We start from the raw sequence: 23406 nt of genomic DNA on the forward strand, positions 1-23406 counted from the left end.
GATGTGTGTGATTGAAGTGGGGTTGTTGAAGGGAAGTCACTGGGCTGCAACACTGGGAGAGGAAAAGTGAAGGAGAAAACCATTCAACAGTGGGGAAAATGTTGTTTTTTTAAAAAGCCTATTGTGTCAATATTCTACTTCATTTCTTTTTTCTTTTCTTTTCTTTTTTTTTTTTTGAGATAGAGTCTTGCTCTGTCACCCAGGCTGGAGTGCGGTGGTGCGATCTTTGCTCACTGCAACCTCCACCTCCTGGGTTCAAGCGATTCTCCTGCCTCAGCCTCCTGAGTAACTGGGATTACGGGCACGCACCACCACGCCTGGCCAATTTTTGTATTTTTAGTAGAGACAGGGTTTCCCCATGTTGGCCAGACTGGTCTTGAACTCCCAACCTCAAGTGATCAGCCTGCCTCGACCTCCCAAAGTGCTGAGATTACAGGTGTGAGCCACCGCGCCCGGCCAACATTCCACTTTTGAAAGCCCCCATGACCCTGGTCCAGAAGGACCTGGATTCCTGGCCCTGGTCTTCAAGCCCTTTGCAGAGGCAATGCACATTTTATTCTCCATGAGACCACAGGAAGAAAAAAAAACACCCTCAAATTTCCCAACCCCATGCCCTAAATTTCAATGCGCCAGAGATGAAATGCAACTTGCGAAATGCCTCCCTGCTCTTCTGCTCCACAGTTTATCCATGGCTTGGCTTGGGGCAGGAGGAGACAGAGGAGGGTTTGGCCAGTCGGGGGTCTAGCCCTCAAAGCCAGATTAAACCCAGGCCACAGCTCACGCACTCCGACTCTCAATTCTGCAATTGGGTCCCAGCTCAGTGTGGCCATATCGCCCTCTCGCGGTAAGGAGCGGGACTCCGCCTGGCTAGGGGAGCAGACGCCAGGAGCTGACCGTAGCAAAGAGGGGAAGCTCTTCTTGGATCCAAGGCAGGTGCGAGGAGGGAAAAAAGGTATCACCAGAGGGACGCTCTTCATTATGACTTTTTCTATTTTTCCTCACCCTTTCTGCTTCCCAAACCCAGTTCTCCCACTTATCGTTGCCCACTATTAAAAACTGCTTTGTAATGAGAAAACCTGCAGTTTGCAAGGTGTTTTCACAAACTTCGTCTCATGTGAGCCACTCTCACTGCCTTTTCTCACTTCTCTTCCGCTTCCAGAATGAGAAGAAAAAAACTGGAAAAAACAACAAACAAACAAACAAAACTGAAAAAAATTTACAAATGCCTAGAAAGCTAGTATTTTGCAAAAGGGTAGGCCTGCCCACACCCTTGGTTTAGGTTCCAGGACCAGTTATCTTGGAGCTGAGATCATAACCTTCACCCCTGCAAGGACCCCTTAGCTTTGTGGTCACAAATAGAGTCTTAAACTTGCCAGGGCTTGGTCACAAGAAGAGAGAGCAAAACATATGACCAAAGCGGCACAAGGCCGCTAAACAATTATTTTTTTCATCAACTGTTTTTTTTTTTTTTTTTAAGAGACAGGGGTCTCAGTGTGTTGCCCAGGCTGGACTTGAACTCCTGGGCTCAAGCAATCTTCCCACCTCTGCCTCCCAAGTAGCTAGGATTACAGGTACACACCAGTGTACCTAGTGTACACTAGTGTAACTAGTCTGGCTAGTTAATTAACTTTTAATTTAATTTAATTTTGAGATGGAGTCTCCCTCTGTTGCCCAGGCTGGAGTGCAGTGGCTCGATCTCGGATCACTACAACCTCCGCCTCCCGGGTTCAAGCGATTCTCCTGCCTCAGCCTCCTGAGTAGCTGAGACTACAGGGGAATGCCACTAAGCCCGGCTAATTTTTTGCATTTTTAGTAGAGATGGGGTTTCACCATGTTAGCCAGGATGGTCTCCATCTCCTGACCTTGTGATCCACCAGCCTCAGCCTCCCAAAGCGCTGGGATTATAGGCATGAGCCACCGCACCAGGCCTATTTTTTTGAGATGGAGTCTCTGTCACCCAGGCAGGAGTGCAGTGGTGCTGATCTTGGCTCACTGCAAACGCTGCCTCCAGGGTTCAAGTGATTCTTTTGCCTCAGCCTCCTGAATACCTGGGATTACAGGCATGTACCACCACACCCAGCTAGTTAATTAACTTAAAAAAAAAATAATCAAACTATAGGCTGGCTGTGGTGGTTCATGCCTGTAATCCCAGCACTTTGGAAGGCTGAGGCGAGTGGATCACTCGAGGTCAGGAGTCCCAGACCAGCCCGGCCAACATGATGAAACCCCATCTCTACCAAAAACACAAAAATTAGCTGGGCATGGGGGCGTGCACCTGTAGTCCCAGCTACTCAAGAGGCTGAGGCAGGAGAACCGCTTAAACCTGGAAGGCGGAGGTTGTACCAGGTAGAGATTGCGCCACTGCACTCCAGACTGGGTGACAGAGCAAGACTCCATCTCAAAAAATTTAATCAAATTATAACAAAAATAGAAAAATGCACAAATCATAAATGTACCATTCAAATAATTTTCACGGAGTACACCTGTGTAACTCAGGCTCCAGATCAAAAAAAGAGAACATTACCAGCATTCCCTGATGCCCCCCTTCATGTTCCTCCCAGTCACAAATCACCCCCACTGTAACTCCTATTATGATTTTTAACATCATAGATTAATTTTATCTGCTTTTGAATTTCATATAGAAGGAATCACACAATATGTACTCACATATATGCCTTTTGCTGAGCACTGTGAATTAATCTATGTTGTTGCACACCATTCTTTCCTGTTGTGCTAATATGCCATTGTAGAAATATACCACAATGTATCCATTTTATTCATGGTAGACATTTTGGATATTTATAGTTTAGGGCTATTATAAGAGTGCTTCTTTGAACATTCTTGTATTGATGAAAAAACAGCATTTTCTAGAGTGATCAAAGGGATTAATGGGACATTTATATACCTAGAAACATGATTTATATATATGGATGTAAGAAAACAACAGGCATTATGAATCCTATTTATTTATTGAACTTCTATGTTTATTGCAGCACTATTGACAATAGCCAAGGTATAAAATCAACCTAAAAGTGTCCATAATCAAATGAATGGGTAAAGAAAATGTGATGTATATACACAATGGAGTATTATTCAGCCATAAGAAAAGAAAATATTGTCATTTTCAATCATGTGGATGAACCTGGAGCACATTACGTTAATTGAAATAAGCCAGACACAGAAAAACAAATACCTCATAATCTCACTCATATGTGGAATCTAAACAAGTTGACCTCATTGAATCAGAGAGTAGAATGGTGGTTACCAGAGGCTGGGGTTTTACAAGGAGAAGGTTTGGGGAGATGTCTGTCAAAGCACACCTAATTACAGTTAGATAGGAGGAATAAGCTCAAGAGATCTGTCACACAGCATGATGACTGTAGTTAATGATGATATATTCTATCTTTGAAGAATGCTAAGACACTCGATGTTAAGTGCTCTCACTACAAAAATGAGAACTCTGTGAGGTAAAGCACTTAATTGGCTAGAATTAAGCATTCAACAATGTATATATACTTCAAAACATCATGTTGTAAATGATAAATGCATAAAATTTTATCTGACAATTTAAAAAGTAAATAAATTATACATCAATATCTATATCTATCTACCTATATCTATCTACATATATATATATATATATATATATTTTTTTTTTTTCCTTGAGACAGGGCCTCACTCTGTCACCCAGGTTGGAGTGCAGTGGTGAAATTATGGCTCACTGCAGTCTCTACCTCCTGTGCTCAAGCGATCCTCCCACCTCAGCCTCCCAGCTAGGTGGAACTAGAGGCGTGCACCATCATGCCTGGCTGTTTGGAGGGTGTGTGTAGAGACAGGGTCTCACTATGTTGTACCAGCTGGGTCTTGAATTCCTGGGCTCAAGCATTCCCCTCGCCTTGGCCTCTCAAAGTGTTGGGATTAGAAGTGTGAGCCACTATGCCTGGCCAAAAAAAGTAAATAAAATTTTAGAACACATTATGAAAGGATAGCAGTAGACTGGGCACGGTTGGCTCATGCCTGTAATCCCAGCACTTTGAGAGGCCGAGGTGGGTGGATCACCTGAGGTCAGGCATTCGAGACCAGCCTGGCCAACATGGTGAAACCCTGTCTCTACTAAAAGGACAAAAATTAGCCGGGCATGGTGGCATGTGCTTGTTATCCCAGCTACTCGGGAGGCTGAGGCAGGAGAATCGCTTGAAGCCTGTAGGCGGAGTTCGCAGTAAGCCAAGATTGTGCCGTTGCACTCCAGCCTGGGCAACAGAGAGAGTCTCAGAAAAAAAAAAAAAAAAAAAGAAAGAAAGAAAAGATAGTCATATTCCAAATACTGAGTCTGTGTCTTTGTCATAACCTTAGCTGAAATTATCAAAAATATATAGTTCTTGTGGTGTTTTTGTTGTTCCACTAGTTAGTCCTAAGCATACAAACTCTGATGATTACCAGCATGTTTAACACATGGCATACAACACAGAAGCCACTGAAGTACTTTAGGACTTTGACTTTAACCTCGTGCACCTGGAGTTTCTAGTGTTGATGGTGGTGGCATGGAAGACACTGCAGAGGCAGGAAGTGGTAACAGTTCCATTTCTGGCCACTCTGAACACAGAATAAAGTTTGCATCCAAAATCACTGAAGAAATGTTTCAAACCACAAGCTTTCACAGGCCAGGCACAGTGGCTCACACCTGTAATTCCAGCACTTTGGGAGGCTGAGGCCGGAGGATGGCTCAAGTCCAGGAGTTTGAGACCAGCCTGGGCAACATAGTGAGACCCCATTGCTACAAAACAAACAAAACAAAACAAAAACAAAAGCTTCCACAGTCTCTGAGAATTTTCTAGAGAGAATGACCAAGGACTTGGCTATAGTTAGGTAACTAAGAATAAAAAATGTAGACTGTGAACTGCACCCATGAAAATAAAGGAAGAGATCACATGTGAAAGTGAGAAATCGGCCAGGCGCAGTGGCTCATGCTTGAAAGCCCAACACTATGGGAGGCCAAGGCAGGAGGATCACTTGAGACTGGGAGTTCAAGACCAGCCTAGGCAACATCGTAAAACCCTGTCTCTCGTGCATCACTTACAAAACTTAAAAGTAAACCACAAATGGCCTGTCCACCTAGATTTTCTTCATGCCTCTCACATTTCAGAGTTCTTAATCTTCCATGAAAAAGTGTGTATGAATGATGACCAACCAAACTTTTCCTGTCTTTCCTTAAATGTAAATTCTCAAGGCTACATCTTCCATATCTTCTCAGTATCACTTTTTGGAATGAATCTTTTTTTTTTTCCAAGATGGAGTCTTGCTCTGTTGCCCAGTCTGGAGTATAGTGGTGCAGTCTCCACTCACTGCAACCTCCGTCTCCCGGGTTGAAGCAATTCTCCTGCCTCAGCCTCCTGAGTAGCAGGATTACAGGTGCGCACCACCATGCCCAGCTAATTTTTGTATTTTCAGTACAGATTTTCACCGTGTTGGCCAGGCTGGTCTCGAACTGGCTGGTCTCAAACTCCTGACCACGTGATCTGCCCGCATCAGCCTCCCAAAGTGCTGGGATTACAGGTGTGAGCCACTGTGCCCGGCCTGGAATAAATCTTTTATGCCCTGCTCTGGCAAAAGGTCTTGAGTGAAATGACAAGACATAACTGGGTGTTTGGCTCCTGTCTCCTGTCTCTTCACATTCCAGGGCTCTTTCCTTTGCTCCAGGCAGGTGATCATGTCTGGCTTAGATATAGCAAAACTCAGGGAGGCCAGGTTTCTGTAGTTCTCTAACATCACATCCCTATACAAATTCTGCTGTGCAGGGTCCAGGCATCCCCACTCCTCTGGAGAGAATACAGCCACATCCCTGAAAGTCAACAGACTCACTTTCCAGCTTCTAGGGTGTCCTGGTGTTCTCCCTACAGATCTCCAAGTACCTACGGATCACAGGTCTGCCGATCACAGCCCATTCTTGTATTTAGTTTTTGGGAAATACATGCACACATTTCTATTGGCTTCATAACTAGGAGTGAAATTGCTGGGTCATAGGATTGCTTTCAGTGATACTGCCAGCTTTCCAAAGTGTTGTACTAATTTACATTCCCATCGGCAATATATGAGAGGTTCATGTTCTTTACAACAATTGGTATGTTATTTTTCATTTAGTTATCCTGGTATGTGAGTAATGGTATTTATTGCCTTGTTCTTTTAATTTACATTTCCCTAATGACTAAAGTATCTTTTCAGGAACTTATCAGCCATTTGGTTTGGATATCTTCTTTTGTCAAGTGCCTATTTAAGGCTTTTAGGCAAACAATTTAAAGTCCGAATTTATCCACCATGAATGTGATAAGAGCATTATTAAGAATTCAGTTTAATCCCAAACAAGCAAGTTCTATTCATGAGCGACATAGAGAGATAATCCTTACACCTGTACGGTATTTGCATGATCTCATTTGGCTAATACAGCAAGTACTCTGGAAAGTAGAAGGCTGAGGTTATGTTTTGTCTAGAAGGAAGCCATCTTGGAGGGGTTGTGACATGCTCAAAATAAGTGGCAGAACCAAGATTCTCAATGTTTTGCAACTTCCTGACCAAATACTCATTTCACCATAATAGTTCTCAACTCCATTGAATTCCTCCACCTTGATAATAAATATTTTATATCATCCCCTTTACTACAATGAAGTTAAATTTATAATTTCAAAAGATAATCAAGCCAAGCATGGTGGTGCCCACCTGTAGTCCCAGCTACTCAGGAGGCTGAGGCAAGAGGATCTGCTTGAGTCCCTGGAGTTTGAGGCTGTAATATGCCATGCTCATACCTGTGAATAGCCACTGCCCTCCAGCCTGGGCAACATAGTGAGACCCTATCTCTAAAAAAAAAAAAAAAGATAATCAATATATTGCCTCTATGATATAAAGGAGAGATAAAAGGATAGTAATTTATAATAAATAATTACTGGCCCTGCACAGTAGCTCATGCCTGTAATCCCAGAACTTTGGGAGGCCAAGGTGGGAAGATCGCTTGAGTCCAGGAGTTCAAGAACAGCCTGAACAACATAGGAAGACCCTGTCTCTACAAAAATTTAAAAAAAAATAACAGCCAGGTGTGGTGGCACATGCCTGTGGTCCCAGTTACTCGGGAGGCTGAAGCAGGAGGATCATTCGGGATTGCTTGGGCCTGGGAGGTTGAGGCTGCAGTGAGCCATGATCACACCATTGCACTCCAGCCTGGGCAACAGAACGAGACTCTGTCTCAAACTAAAATAATAATTACAATGATTACAAATAGAATAATTAATAACTAAATAATTATAAGGAAAATAATAAATTCTGGGCACAGCTGTATTAGAACATGGAATGGAATGCCAGATACTTTCCTCTACAAACAGACTGTCTCTGCTGTCCCTGACATAATTTTCCACATTGGTGAACAGCTCTAGGTAAAACTGTGAGCAAAACAAAGCACAATAATCTTTTATATGGTAGCTGTATTCCAGGGAAATTAACTGTGTTAATTTTTGACATGTTTTTTAAATCGTTATCTGAGTTTTAGGCTCAGATAGTTATGGACAGTTTTTCATCTACATGAATATCTGAGGATACATTCAAAAGCTGGACAAGTCTTTCTTTTACAGGATTGTCACATTCATTGCAGAACAACATAGCAACCCTGGCCCCATGCCCCCTAAATGGCGGTAGGGTCCCGCAATCATTGTGACAACCCACAGCTCCTTGAGGTGGTACTTCTCCTATTGACAACACTACACTACATGCACTGTCCAGCATATTTCCAGCCTGAAATATGCAATGTAACCAAAAAGCCGAGGTTTGGCTGAGAAAGACCTGGGTTTGGCACTCAGCCATTCACTCTCAATGAGACCCCGAGTAAGCCACTTCACATCTCTGAGCCTCGGTGTCCCAACTATGAAGCTGGCCTCTGCATTTTGTAGCAGCAGCAGCATTTACTATGTCTCACTGCACCTGCTGCAAGCTGCTTGGAGCAAGTCTCTGTCCTTCCCACTCCATCGCTTAGCTGCTCGTTCATGCACCACCCAGCCCTGCCCCACGTTGGCAGAGATTTGCAAGGTTGACTAGTTAGTTACTCATGCACATACTGCTTTTGATCTTCCCACTCCCTGTTGATAAATACGTTCAGCAGTAACATGGTAGGTATTAGTATGAACTATCACTCTCAGGAAAAAATGTTAAAATGCATATCTATTGGCTCAGTAGAAAATACTCCTTAAGGCTTTAGCTGTTGAAAAAATATACTGTTTGACACTTTCTCAAGTCCAAATGCAGTAGCTCATTGTAACCAAAATCTTGGTAAATATAACACCTTCCCATTGGGATCCCAACTGCAGGCCTTGCTAGTACATGCCTTCTTGAAATGTATGATAATTAACTGCTTGAAAAATAGAAATCAAATTAGTCAGTGGTGTCACAGTGGATTCAGAAGTATGACTACAGCTTAAATTCAAAGGCACAGGGGTGCAGAATATGAACATATCATTGTTAAAGTATAGTTTTTTTTAAAAAAAAGTTCATAACATGAACTTATGCAAATATCAAATTAACATGTATCAAATATTTTATTCAACTCAATTAATAAAGGAATCAATAAGATGCTAAAACAAATTCAAATGAGAATTTTACCTACAGAGGTTTATATTCTCCACCGGACAAGGTTTTTTGTTCGTTTTTTTGTTTTTTGAGACAAGCTCTCGCTCTGTCACCCAGGCTGGAGTGCAGTGGCATGATCTCGGCTCACTGCAGCCTCGACCTCCCGAGTTCAAGCAATCCTCCTGCCTCAGTCTCTTGAGTAGCTGGGATTACAAACATGCGCCACCATGCCAGGCTAATTTTTTTGTATTTTTTGTAAACATGGGGTTTCACCATGTTGCTCAGGCTGATCTCAAACTCCTGAGCTCAAGCGATCTGCCTGCCTCGGCCTCCCAAAGTGCTAGGATTATAGGCATGAACCACTGCGCCTGGCTGGACAGAGTATTTTTAAAGTTCTATGAACAGAAATCATTTGCATTACTATGGACAGGAAGCATTTGTATTGCTGCCAATTTCTACAACGTTAACTGCTACCCTAAAGGCAATAAAACAATCTGGCCTCCTATGGCTGCTGTAGCAGATTACCCATAAACTCCATAGCTTAAAGCAACAGAAATTTATCTTACAATTCAGTTGGAGTATCTGACAGTTGGAGGACAGAAGCCCTAAATGGATTTACTTGGCTGAAATCAAGGTGTTGGTGGGGCTGTGTTCCTTCCAGAAGCTCTAGGGGAAACCCATTTCTTCACTTTTTCTACCTTTTTTTTTTGAGAGGGAGTCTCTCTCTGTCACCCAGGCTGGAGTGCAGTGGCACAATCTCAGGCAACTCCCTGTTCAAGCGATTCTCCTGCCTCAGCCTCCTGAGTAGCTGGGATTACAGGCATGCGCCACCAGCCTTGGCTAAATTTTAATTTTTTTTTTTTTTGAGATGGAGTCTCACTCTGTTGCCCAGGCTGGAGTACAGTGGCGCAATCTCAGCTCACTGCAGCCTCTACCTCTCGAGTTCAAGCAATTCTCCTGCTTCAGCATCCCAAGCGGCTAGGATTACAGGAGTCCGCCACCACACCCAGCTAATTTTTTTTTGTATTTTTAGTAGAGACAGGGTTTCACCATGTTGGCCAGGCTATTTTCGAACTCCTGACCTCAAGTGATCTGCCCACCTTAGCCTCCCAAATTGCTAGGATTACAGGCGTGAGCCACCACTCCCTGCAAATTTTTGTATTGTAATAGAGACAGGGTTTCACCATGTTGGCCAGGCTGGTCTGGAACTCCTGACCTCAGATGATCTGCCTGCCTTGGCCTCCCAAAGTGCTGGGATTACAGCTGTGAGCCACTGTGCCTGGCTGCTTTTTCTGCCTTCTAGAGGCTACCCACATTCCTTGCTCATGGCCTATTCCTCCATTTCCAAAGCCAGTAATGGTGTTGGTTGTGTCCTTTTCACTCTGCATCACCTCGGGTTCTCTGCTTCCATGGTCACACCTTTGACTCTGACTCTCTGCCTCCCTCTTTCACTTATAAGGACCCTTGTAATTACATTGGGCCTATCTGTATAATCCAGAACAATCTCCCCATCTCAAGATCCATGGGGCTGGGTGCAGTGGCTCACGCCTGTAATCTCAGCAATTTGGGAGGCCGAGGCTCATGGATCACTTGAGGTCAGGAGTTTGAGAGCAGCCTGGCCAACGTGGTGAAACCCTGTCTCTACTAAAAATACAAAAATTAGCAGGGTGTGGTGGTGGGTGCCTGTAATCCCAGCTACTCAGGAGGCTCAGGCAGGAGAATCGCTTAAGCTTGGGAGGCGGATGCTGCAGTGAGTAGAGATCATGCCACTGCACGCCAGCCTGGGCAACAGAGCAAGATTCTGTCTCAAAAAAAAAAAAAAATCTGTCAATGGCACAAACTCCTATAGAGTAACACCATCCTTAGAGAATGTGTGAGACTACACCCTACAATCCACTGAAAGGACACCCAATAATGTCTTTTGCCCTTTTCCTAGCCTTTAACAGTTTTTCCTGGCAATGTCAAGGCTCATAGCAAGGGCGATTTTGCAAAACACAAGATCACGCAGCCCTGGGCCCGTGGTCCTTGTGAACAACCAACCACCTGAGCAGGGAAGCAGCTGCCCCTTTCACTAGGACATGGTCACTTTGTCCCTACCCAGCCAACTTGGCTTGTTTCTCTCGGCCTCTGCGAGGGTTAGAGTTTTTCACCCCTGGTTACTGATTAATCATATTATATTCCCTTCCCTCCATCCTGGAGGGATGAAAACAGAGCAGAAACATTTAGTCTATAAACTGTGAAAGAGTTAGAAGGAGACAACGAGGGAAAAGAGACATACAAGTATTAGTAGGACACGGACAAAGCCAAACCTTATCCACTTCATAATTTTGTGTAGATCTGGCATTGTCTCAGGGCTGGGGCAGGAACAGAGAGTGGGGTGGAGATGTCTCTCCACACTGACCTCTTTCCTGAACCCATTTGGCTCTTGTGGAATAAGGGGGAGGCAGGACATCCCCTATAACAAATCCAAGATGGCTTCACCCTATTTACTGTGTGGACCTGGTGAAATGGAAGTAGCTAGCCACTCATGATTAAGCCAACAATTTTCAAACTACTCCTGCTCAAAGCCCCATTTAACACTGACTTTTCCCACTGGTTAGTTACTCATCTCCTCCTTCCTGAGCAAATCCTCCTAAACAAATGGCAATTAACTAAGACATAATGAGGAGCTGCCTGATGGAGGCCAGAACATAGTTTCAGTCAAAGCCAGAGTAATTCATTCCTTCCCTGAGCAAACACCAACTGAGCTTCTGCTGAGTGCTAGGCACTAGACCGGGTCTGTGGGAAATAAAAATAAGCCCACAGTCCTGCCTTCAAGGAGCTCCCAGTCCAGTGGGTGGAGAGGTAAGGGTGAAATTGCATGTCCAAAAGCAAAGAGAGGGAAGAAGAGAATTTCAGAATGCTGGGAGAGCAGTAGAGAAAGCACAAAGATGTAGACACAAAGGGCTGTGTTCTTGGCTGGGAACTTCAGGTAGAAAGAAGTGGCTGGAGCTAACAGTGAATGGGAGGTGAGACTGCAGAAGGAGAGGAGGGCCAGACTAATGTAAGTATGCCTTGAAACTGGGGTTCAACGAGTCCTTCATTTGCTAGGTGTTTGTTGAGTACTTCCTATGCACCCAATACTGAGTCGAGCCCTGCTAGCCTAAATACAACTGAATACGAAATGGCTCTACCCTCAATAAATCACAATCTAGTGAAGAGAAAGAGCTATGGAAATACTCTCAGTAGAGCAAGCTAAGTGAAAAAATAGATGTGCTTAAGTGCTAAGTGAACTCCGCCCACGGGAATAGGGAGAGGAAGGCAGGCCCCTTGGGAGGTTTTGCAAAGGAGCCATATAATTAGTAACATGCCTCTTGGCATGTTAGAAGTAGAAGACAAGAGGAATTAGGGGATGACAACTCATGATCTACTCCAAGGGTCTATGTTTATAGACACTCTAAAGGCACAAAACTCATCACGTCCAGCTCAGTTGGGTAGTTGATGGCTCAGTACCCACTGCATCAAGACAATCTGAGGGCAGATTTCTTTCGTGTGTGTGTGTGCAATGGAGTTTCACTCTTGTTACCCAGGCTGGAGTGCAATGGCACAATCTCGGCTCACTGCAACTTCCACCTCCCGAGTTCAAGTGATTCTCCTGCCTCAGCTTCCTGAGTTAGCTGGCATTACAGGCAGGCACCACCAAACCCAGCTAATTTTGTATTTTGAGTAAAGACGGGGTTTCTCCATGTTGGTTAGGCTGGTCTTGAACTCCCGACCTCAAGTGATCTGCCCACCTTGGCCTCTCAAAGTGCTGAGATTACAGGTGTGAGCCATTGTGCTCAAGCTGAGGGCAGATTTCAATCCTGCACACATTCCTTTCTTCCCTTCTGCTGCATATACTTGTTCCTGCATTACATGTATTGGACTGGTTTCTCCCTGCCCTGCAGCTCTGCAGTGAAGCCCAGGATCTGTTTTTTCCCGAATTTTGTCCTTGGACTCACTGTCCAGCTGCAGTTCTTTAAACTGCTGATTCTATGAAAGGCCTTTGGGTCACATCAACTGCTGCTACCAGTTATTCAGTAACTAACTCATAAGCTCCGAGATTCCCAGTCAGGTGAGAAGGAAGAGCTTGCAGGGTCTCCGCATTCGCTCCGCTTGGCTAACTTGGTGTTGTAAAGAAACTTTCTCCTTCTAGAGGTGAATTCCAGCTTTTACAGTCAGAGGAGCCCAAGTTCTGAGCCTGCAGCACCATGCCCATCCTCCCGCAGTGCTGGCCAAGCCCACAGTCTTCTTCCTCCTCCCCAACACTGCACCAAAACCTCTGCTGGCTCATGCTAGCCTGCTTCGTCAGCATCATTTTTTGACCCTCCTGGCCTCATACGTTGGGGGCATGGAAAAATCACAGAAGAATTTCTGTTTTCCTGACCTATTGAGAAACTCTGAAATGGTTTGTGCCCCTCATGCAGTCAGAGAGACTGTAAACAGAATCCATTCTGCTGGATTTCTCGTGGGACCATTTGGAATACAAAAGACCCTAGCAGGCATCAATCACCTGCCATTTCAGCTAAGGAAGGGGAGAGTGAGCCTCTCTTTCATGGCATTCGGCTTCCTGGCTCTGGATTTGACCTGTATGCAAACTTCCAGGGCTGCTTGAGCATAATGATGCTATCAACCAGCTCAGATGCCCTAGGAGGTGGCCTTACAGAAATGGTAGCCCTGTGGTATGGCACAAATGTAGGCTGGCTACCTGTCTACACCTGCTCACCAGTCTGGCCAAGCCCTGAGACTGGCTGGGCCTGTCCACAGTACTGAGGCCCATGGGGACAACTATAGCTGTGTGTATGCCCATACAGTTAAGTGTCCTTTATGCTATGGGGTGGGACTTGCTGTGTGCCCCTCCTCCAATAACCTGCCGATTCCAATCCATCTGTACCTTCCTCTTTTCATGCTGGCCTTTTTCTCCCCCCAGCTTTTTTTGGATTTCAATTAGCAATAATTATGCCTTGGATAAACCTCATTGGCTACAATACTGCCACTGTGCAAAGCTCTGGCCATTTTTTTTTTTTTTTTTTTTCTGCAGGAATCTGTCTATGGGCCAAACCACAAAAGTTTTGAACCTTGAGCCAATTCATCAACCAGGGCCAGTCCAATGAACCCAGACACAAACACATTCAGGCTTCTGGTTTTGGTGAATGTCAATGCCAGACACACTGTAGTGGGGATGAGGGGCGGAAAGGGGTTTGTCCCACATGAGACCCCATGACAGCTGGCCATGGAACTTGGGAAGCCATTGCCATTTTTATCACCCATTTGTCACAATAACACTGAGACTCACCTGTTTCAAGATCCCAGGGTGGTGCCTTGGAACCTCAAGTGGTGGCATCCTCCTCAGCCACCTGCTGGCATCACTTACAGGCCACCTCCATCCTCCCAGTCACACTTCGCTTTCTGACCCTGGCCTTCATCCAGTCCAGCCCAGGCCACTGGCCAAACACGGGTAAATAATTGCTTATGAGTGACCATCTTCCATCAGCGTTATGCCAATGGCTGTTCGTATTTATACACACTGTCCGGCACTGGGTAAAGCACTGATAGGCTCTTTATATGGGGTATCTATTTTCATTGTCACTGTGCTATGTGGTGCTTCCTAAATACACAGTTTTTGAGTTCAGAACCATCTATCTTTCAATTGTCAGTGTGGCATTCCAACTGTAATGTCTTGCCATGGCCTCAAATTCAATATCATTTTTTGTTTTTGTTTTGAGACAGTCTTGCTTTGTCACCCAGGCTGGAGTGCAGTGGCACAACCTCGGCTCACTGCAACCTCCGCCTCCCAGTTCAAGCAATTCTTGTGCCTCAGCCTCCCGAGTAGCTGGGATTACAGACGTGCACCACCACCATGCCCGGATAATTTTTGCATTTTTAGTAGAGACGGGGTTTTGCCATGTTGGGCTGGCTGGTCTCGAACTCCTGGCCTCAAGTGATCCACCCACCTTGGCCTCACAAAGTGCTGGGATTACAGGCATGAGCCACCATGCCCGGCCCAAATTCGACGTAATTAAAAGTAAATTCATTCCCTCCAAATCAGGTTTTTCCTTCCATCTCCTCTATTTCTGTTACCAATTTCTCAGTCCCTGGGATTAAAAAACCGGAAAAACTTCCCTCTAAATCCTCTCTAACAATTATCTCTCACATTTAATCAGTTTTCTGATAATTTAGAATAGATTCTTTTTGAATGCTTCCCTAACCCAGTAGTTCTCAACCCTGGTTGTCCATTAGAATTCTTAGAGGAGCCATTTTAAAATAAATATGTGGGTCATGCCTGGGGCCACCTCCCTCAGACAGCTGTGCAGGTTATTCACTGCACTAGGGTGAGGGGGTTGTTCCAGCTCACACTCTCCTTGCTAAGCCTTTGGCCCTGGCATGGAACTACCTTTGATTAGAGAAAAGGAAGCCTTTTTGAACTCACACAAAGGCACTGTAAGGGCTAAGAAAGATCTGGCCATTTCCCTGAAATTCTGATTCAGCAGACGTAGGCATTTATATTTTAAATAGTTCAGTGAGATATATAAACTTCACTCTTAAATAGTGGCGTTCCTTTCTCCCTCTTTTTGTGATATTATTGTTACACATATTACTTCTTTGTATCATAAATCCAACAGTATGGTGTTATAATTATTACTTTTTAATTTTTATTTAATTTTTTTTTTTAATTGAGATGAAGTCTCACTATTTTGCCCAGGCTGGTCTCGAACTCCTGGTCCATCTTGACCTCCCAAAGTGCTGGGATTACAGGCATGAGGCACTGTACCTGGCTATAATTATTACTTTGAAAGAACCTGAGAGAAGAGGACCAAGTACATATTTATAGAGTTAGTTATATTAATCTTCCTATTTACCCTTCCTGTTCCTCTTGATTTCTTCCTGTGGATTTCAGTTCCCATCTGCTGTTATTTCCTCACTCCAGTATAGCTTTGCTCCCACCTGCCTCCTTTGTGCTGTTATTGTCCAAGTATATTACATTTTTACATGTCATAGGCCTAAAAATATAATTCCATACATATTATTTTACACAGATGCTTTTTATGTGAACTCTAACTCGAAAACCATAAAATTCACCCCTCGATGATTATTGGTGATTAATGATGAGCATCTTTTCATGTGCTTTTTGGCCATTTTTATCTCTCCTTTGGATAAATGTCTATTTAGGTCGTTTGCCCATTTTTAAATTGGGTTATTTGTCTTCTTATTGTTGAGTCGTAGGGGTTACTTTTTTTTAATCTGTCCTTGTTTTTTTGTTTTTTTGGTTTTCATTTTTGAGACAGAGTCTCACTCTGTCACCCAGGTTAGAGTTACAGTGGCGCCATCTCAGCTCACTGCAGCCTCCACATCCCAGGTTCAAGAGATCCTCCCACCTCAGCCTCCTGAGTAGCTGGGACCACAAATGTGCACCACCATGCCCAGCTAATTTTTTGTATTTTTTTTCTTTTTCTTTTTTTGGAGAGCTGGAGTTTCACCATGTTGCCCAGGTTGGTCTTGAGCTCCTGAGCTCAGGTGACCTGGCTACCATGGCCTCCCAAAGTCCTAGGATTACAGGAATGAGCCACCATGCCCGACCTAGGGGTTACTTTTTGTATTTTCTTGATATAAGTCATTTATCAGATAAGTGATTTGGAAATGTTTTCTCCAATTCTGTGGCTTGTCCTTTCACTTTCTTAACGTTGTCCCTTACAGCACAATTTTTTTTTTTTTGAAACGGAGTCTTACTCTATCGCCCAGGCTGGAGTGCGGTGGCGAGATCTCGGCTCACTGCAACTTCTGCAGCCCAGGTTCAAGTGATTCTTCTGCCTCAGCCTCCAGAGTAGCTGGGATTACAGACACCTGCCACCGCACGTGCTAATTTTTGTATTTTTAGTAGAGACGGGGTTTCACCATCTTGGCCAGGCTGGTCTTGAACTCTTGACCTCATGATCCACCCACCTCAGCCTCCCAAAGTGCTGGGATTACAGGCGTGAGCCACTGTGCCCAGACTACAAAATTTTTTAAATAAAAAATACGGTTTTAATTTTGATAAATTCCAGTTTATCTGTTTTTTTCTTTATTTGCTTTTGCTTCTGGTGTCATGTTTAAGAAACCGTTGCCTAATCCAAGGTCACGAAGATTTACCTATACGGTTTTCTTATGAAAGTTTTATAATTTTAGTTTTTTTTTTTTTTTTTTTTTTTTTGAGAAGGAGTTTTACTCTTGTGCCCAGGCTGGAGTGCGATGGCGCGATCTCAGCTCACCACAACCTCCACCTCCTGGGTTCAAGCAATTCTCCTGCCTCAGCCTCCCAAGTAGCTGGGATTACAGGCATACACCACCATGCCTGGCTAATTTTGTATTTTTAGTAGAGACAGTGTTTCTTCATGTTGGTCAGGCTGGTCTCGAACTCCCAACCTCAGGTGATCTGCCCACCTCGGCCTCCCAAAGTGTTGGGATTACAGGCGTGAGCCATGGCGCCCGGCTGATTTTAGTTCTTACACTTAGGTATTGGAAACCATGTTGAGTGAATTTTTGTGTGTGATTTAAGGTATGGGTCCAACTCCCTTCTTTAACATGCAGATATCCAGTTGTCTCAGCATCATTTTTGAAAAGATGATTCTTCCCTTGTTGAATGGACTTGACATTTGTACTTATTTCCTAGGGCCACTGTAGCAGATGACCACAAACTAGGTGCCTTAAAACAACAGAACTTTTTTACATGTCACAGTTCAAGAGGACAGAAGTTCAAAATCAAGATGTCATCAGGGTTGGTTCTTCTGGAGGCCCCGAAGGGTAAACCATCATACCCCTCTCTCACATCTTGGATGTGTAGATTGGTATTTTCCATCAACTTTGGGAAGTTTTCAGCCATTATTTCTTTTTTTAATTTTTTATTTTAAGTTCCAGGGTACATATGCAGGCTGTTCAGTTTGTTACATAGGTAAACGTGTGCCATGGTGGTTTGCTGCACCTATCAACCCGTGGGTATTAATCTCCGTATGCATTAGCTATTTTTCCTGATGCTCTCCCTCCCCATTCCCTGCTGACAGGCCCCAATGTGTGGTGTTCCCCTCCGTGTGTCTATGTATTCAATTATTTCTTTGAATATTTTTTTCCATCTCTTTCTCTCTCCTCTCCTTCTGGTACTACTATTATGTGTATGTTGGTGCATCTAACGGTGTCTCACTTTTCTTTAATGCTCTGTTCATTTTTATCCATTGTTTACCTATTTTTTGTTTGTTTGTTTTGAGATGGAGTCTTGCTCCGTCACCCAGGCTGGAGTGCAGTGGCACGATCTCAGCTCACTGCAACCTCCGCCTTCTGGGTTCATGCCATTCTCCTGCCTCAGCGTCCCAAGTACCTGGGATTATAGGCGCCCACCACCACACCTGGCTAATTTTGTTTTTGTATTTTTAGTAGAGATGGGATTTCACAGTGTTAGCCAGGATGGTCTCGATCTCCTGACCTCATGATCCGCCTGCCTCGGCCTCCCAAAGTGCTGGGATTACAGGTGTGAGCCACTGCACCCAGCCCATTGTTTTCCTCTTATGATTGTATAACCTCTATTGATCTGCTTTAAATTCACTGATTCTGATTATTTATTTATTTATTTATTTATTTATTTATTTATTGAGACAGGGTCTCACTCTGTTGCCCAGGCTGTAGTTCAGTGGCGCAGTCACAGCTCACTGCAGCCTTGACCTCCTGGACTCAAATGACCTTCCCACTTCAACCTCCCGAGTAGCTGGGACTACAGGTATGCACCATCCTGCCAAGCTAATTTTTTTATTTTTTGTAAAAATGAGGTCATCTCACTATGTTGCCCAGGCTGGTCTTGAACTTAAGTGATCCTCCTGCCTTGGCTTCCCAAAATACTGGGATTACAGGCATAAGCCAGTGCACCTGTCCTGATTCTTATTTTTGACAGAACAAATCTATTAAGTCCCTGTAGCGAATTTTTCACTGTATTCATAGTACTTGATATTCTCTATTTGATGAGACATTGTCATCCTATCTCCCGTTACATCTTTTTGCCCCATTGTTAGCCAGGGCCTAGAAGCATGGAGGTTCCCTCTCTGATGGCTCATGATAGGGTACAGTCTTGGGCGTGCCCAGAATGTTCTCGACTACTAGGGAGAAGCATGATTTTACTTCCGAGCCTGGCTTCCTAGGAGTTGCCCTGGTCAGAGTAGTTTATTGTTCAGTCAGCGTTTGTCCAGAGGTTCTGTTTAAGGCCTTTGTGCCAATGAGGCTTCTGCCCTTTGTTAATGGGCCTGTGTGAGGCTTAGAGAATATTTTCAAGTCTGCCCCATGCAACCAGAAACATGTGCACACCCTTTCCTGATCCCTAGAGCTGAATGTGCTTGCAGGGTACTTTGATTTCTCTTTCTCTGGCTCTCTGTATGAAATTTCTAGCTGCTCTGCCATTTTGCTGTGTCATGGAGCTACCAGCCTCCTCTTAACTGCTTTCTTTCAAGGTCTCTGTTGTTTTCCACAACACCCTTAGGCAGTGTTCTCCAGGCTCGGTTCCAATACAGCCTGTGTCTTCAAGTAAAGCTCTAAAGCTCTTTGTCATTATGGGCTGCTTTTCTTCCTGGGAGAACCCCAGGACACTGAATCAGAGCTGGGGGTGGGGCCCCGTGTTGCCTGTAGTGACACCTGGCTCTGTGAGTGGGCAGTGGAGGAAGCAGGAAAAGCCACTGATCCTCTCTGCTTGCCCCTCCTGGTGTAGAACCTCCTCCAGTCTACAAACTGGCAGGGTGGAGAAAGGTGAAGTGATCTGCTCCCAGTATTCTCAGCCTGCCATGCCTGGAACAGAATTTCTCTCCCACATTTGGGGTTGGGTGAGGGGAGGGACCAGATCCTGCCTGGAATACAGCTTCTACAGCAGAGGACTGGGGAGGGGACTAGAAACCCTGGTGGCCCACCCCTACCTGGGTAAAAACCTTCTTACGGAGAAGAGAGCTCTCAGGTAGAGTTTCCATAACAGGGAGGGGGGAGGAGGAGCAAAAGAATAGGTCATGCTTTAAATGCCATAGACAGATTGTTATTACTAAGATTTAGTAAGAACTTCAATAATATTTCTGCATTTGCTCTATGCCCTTAGAACAATTTTCAGATTTTATATAATTGTGTTCTGTTTTACAACTTAAAAAAAAATTTTTTTTAATTGTCTTTGAGACAGGGTCTCCCTCTGCCACCCAAGCTGGACTGCAGTAGCACCATCACAGCTCGCTACAGCCTCTGCTTCCCAGGCTCAAATGATCCTCCCACCTCAGCCTCCTTAGTAGCTGGGGGCACAGGTGTGTACCACCATGCCTGGCTAATTTTTTTTTTTAATTGTTTTTGTAGAGACATAGTTTCACCAAGTTGCCTAGGCTGGTCTTGAACTCCTGGGTTCAAGCAATCCTCTCACCTCAGCCTCCTGAAGTGCTGGGAATACAGGTGTAAGCCACTATGCCCTGTCCATTTATTCTTTAATATTCTTCACTCATCAGGGAAGCCTCCTTTTGGGTGCACAGCCCATGATGGCAAGTGTGCCTCTGAACCCAGTAGCATTTGTTATCTGTGCTTTGCCCAGTTAGCTACCTTCTGTGCATAGGTGTCGCCTCCCTGGCTGGGCCATGAGATGTTCTTATGCTTTTTTATATCTCCTGTACCCCAGATTCTCAGCAAATATCTGTTAAATGATATGAAACACAAAGCAGTATGAACAACAGAGGAATAGCTTGTACTTGACATCTACGTAACTAATCTCAGTGACACATCCACCCAATATGCTATTCTTTTTTATAACAGTTTTGTTGAGATATAATTCATATACCATACAATTAACCCATTTAAAGTATAAAGGCAATGGCTTTAATAAATACATGGAATTTCACAACAATTACCATAATTCTAGAACATTTTCATCACTCCCATTAGTAATTATTCCCCATCTTACCCCAAGCTCCCATCCCTAGGAAAATCTACTTTCTGTTTTTATGTGGATTTGCCTATTCTACATTTCATTTTATACAAATGGAATCACACACTATGTGCTTCCTTGTGACTGGCTTCTTTCACTTAGCGTAATGTATTCAAGGCTCATCCAACTTGTAGCATGTTTTGGTAATTCCTTTATTTATTTATTTTTATTTTATTTTATTTATTTATTTATTTATTTATTTGTTTATTTATTTATTTATTTATTTTGAGACAGAGCTCTGTCATCCAGGCCAGAGTGCAGTGGTGTGATCTCGGCTCACTGCAACTTCCACCTCCCGGGTTCAAGCGATTCTCCTGCCTCAGGCTCCCAAGTAGCTGGGATTGTAGGTGTGCACCACCCTACCAGGCTAATGTTTGTATTTTAGTAGAAACGGGGTTTCACCATGTTGGCCAGGCTGGTCTCAAACTCCTGACCTCAGGTGATCTGCCCGCCTCGCCCTCCCAAAGTGCTGGGATTATTAGGCTTGAGCCATCGTGCCCAGCCTATTTTATTTATTTTTTGGGGGATGAGGGTCTTGCTTTGTGGCCCAGGCTGAAACAGAATGTGATCATAGCTCACCATAGCCTCAAACTCCTGGGCTCAAATGATCTTCCTGCTTCAGCCTCCCAAGTAGCTGGGACTACAGGCACACACCACTATGCCAGGCTAATTTTTATTTTTTGTAAAGACAGGGTCTTGCTTTGTTGCCCAGGCTGGTCTAGAACACCTGGCTTCAAGGGATCCTCACACCCTAACCTCGAAAAGTGCTGGGATTACACATGTGAGCCACCACACCCAGCTATTCCTTTCTTTTTATTGCTGAATAATATTTCATGGTATATACATACCATATCTTATCTATTCATCAGTTGAAGAACATTTGAGTTGTTTCCACCCTTTTTTGACTATTACAAATAATGATGCTATGGACATTCATGTGCAAGTGTTTATATGGATATGTTTTCACTTCTCTTGGAGATATACACAGGAGTGGAACTGCTGGGTTGTATGGTAACTCTATGATTAAGCTTTTGAGGAAATACTAGACTGTTTGCCAAAGCAGCTGCACCATTTTACATTCTCACCAGCAGTATATGAAGGTTCCAGTTTCTCTACATCCTCACCAACACCTGTTACTTGCCTTTTTGATATAGCCATCCTGGTGGCAGTGAAGTAGTAGTTCATTTTGGCTTTGATTTGCATTTCCTGGTGGCTAATCATGTCGAGCATCTTTTTATGTGCTCATTGGACATCTTCTTTGAAGAAATGTCTATTCAAATCCTTTCCCCATTTTTAAATTAGCCTGTTTGTCTTTTTATTACTTAGTTGTTAAAATACTTAATATATTCCAGATATAAGTCCCTTATCAGATATATGATTTGCACATTTCTCTCATCCTGTGGGTTTTTTTACTTTCTTGACAGTGTCCTTTGAAGCACAGAAGTTTTTAGTTTGATGACATCCAGTTCATCTAATACTTTGTTGTTTGTTGCTCTTCTTTATCCTTAAAAATTGTGGATATGAAGATTGTACAGAGAAAGAAAATGCGTATGATGAATGTGCTAATTTGTTAGAACATGATATATATCTAATTCAAACCAAAAAAAATGTTTTTTTTTGAGACAGGGTCTTGCTCTGTCACCCAGCCCGGAGCACAGTGGTAGGATCATGGCTCGTTGCAGCCTTGACCTCCCAGGCTCAGGTGATCCTCCCACCTCAGCCTCCTCAGTAGGTGGGACTACAGACACACACCACCAGTCTCGGCTAATTTTTTGTATTTTTTTGTAGAGACAGGGTCTCGCCATGTTGCCCAGGCTGGTCTTGAACTCCTGGGTTTGAGTGATCTGCCAGTCTCGGCCTCCCAAAGTGCTAGGATTACAGGTGTGAGACCCTGCACCTGGCCAAACAAATTTTAACAAAAAAAAACATTATTGCTCGTAAATTCTGAGGAAGTTTGAACAACACTAATCCACGGAAGGCCAAGGACATAGACTTCAGAAAAGAGCTAGATTCGTAATCTCTAATAGCACCAGGGTGCTGTCTCCAGCTCTCCCCTCACTTATCCTAGTTACATGGGCAGAAACACCATCCCTGGTAGCTCCAAGTTTACATCTCGCAATTCTGACACCATGGAAGGGTTGCTCATGTGGTTCATATGTCCACGTTCCTAGCAGAAGCAGATCTGCTGCCTGCCCCCTGCCCCTCACAGTACATGCCAACCCCCATCCCCAGCAAGACACCTTATATGCAAAGCTATTTGGCTGGGTGCGGTGGCTCACTCCTGTAATCCCAACACTTTGGGAGGCTGAGGCAGGTGGATCACCTGAGGTTAGGAGTTCAGGACCAGCCTGGCCAACATGACAAAACCCTATCTCTACTAGAAATACAAAAATTAGCTAGGCGTGGTGGCAGATGCCTGTAATCCCAGCTACTCAGGAGGCTGAGTCAGGAGAATAGTTTGAACCCAGGAGGTGGAGGCTGCAGTGAGCCGAGATCACGCCATTGCACTCCAGGCTGGGCAACAGAGCGAGGCCTCATCTCAGAAAAGAAAGAAAGAAAGAAAGAAAGAAAGAAAGAAAGAAAGAAAGAAAGAAAGAAAGAAAGAAAGAAAGAAAAAAAAAAAAAGAAAAGCTATTTTCTGGAAAGATGTACAAGACTTAAAGTGGTCACTGGGGATAAGGGTGGAGGAGAGGGACTGTCACTTTTTATACTTTTTATTATGTGCATGAATTACTTAAATTTTTTTAAAACAAAGTGAATCTTTAATGTTGATATGAAAAAATGTGTATAGGAGAAAAGATAGGAAAGAAATATTCCAAACACTAGCAAGT

General features: G+C 44.0%; 1 protein-coding gene, 1 long non-coding RNA gene and 1 pseudogene across 2 annotated transcripts in view; all 3 read right to left on the reverse strand.

Annotated features, from left to right (window-relative positions):
* The window catches only part of LOC134736918 (uncharacterized), a 48673-nt gene that overhangs the window by 17816 nt on the left and 7451 nt on the right, over positions 1-23406 (reverse strand). The gene's annotated exons all lie outside the window — the stretch shown is intronic.
* LOC129485423 (zinc finger protein 195-like) lies at positions 3874-21796 on the reverse strand. The gene is made up of 3 exons (XM_055284698.2): positions 21700-21796; positions 5628-5909; positions 3874-4113 (listed from the first exon to the last, which is right to left on the reverse strand). The coding sequence occupies exons 1-3, from the start codon at positions 21794-21796 to the stop codon at positions 3935-3937; spliced, it is 558 nt and encodes a 185-aa protein (XP_055140673.2). The 3' UTR covers positions 3874-3934.
* On the reverse strand, positions 13548-13627 carry LOC129485633 (uncharacterized; annotated as a pseudogene).

The sequence above is a fragment of the Symphalangus syndactylus genome, chromosome 6 (genome assembly GCF_028878055.3).
Source record: "Symphalangus syndactylus isolate Jambi chromosome 6, NHGRI_mSymSyn1-v2.1_pri, whole genome shotgun sequence".
NCBI lineage: Eukaryota > Metazoa > Chordata > Mammalia > Primates > Hylobatidae > Symphalangus > Symphalangus syndactylus.

Excerpts from the sequence above, each read along its gene's own strand:
- LOC129485423 (XM_055284698.2), bottom strand. The coding sequence starts at position 21,796 with ATGATTAGCCACCAGGAAATGCAAATCAAAGCCAAAATGAACTACTAC. Across the intron at positions 5,910-21,699 it reads AAGGCAAGTAACAGGTGTTG|GTACTTGGAGATCTGTAGGG; the intron begins GTGAGGATGTAG and ends TGTGATCCGTAG. Across the intron at positions 4,114-5,627 it reads CAAACACCCAGTTATGTCTT|TAGAGACAGGGTTTCACCAT; the intron begins GTCATTTCACTC and ends TTGTCCTTTTAG.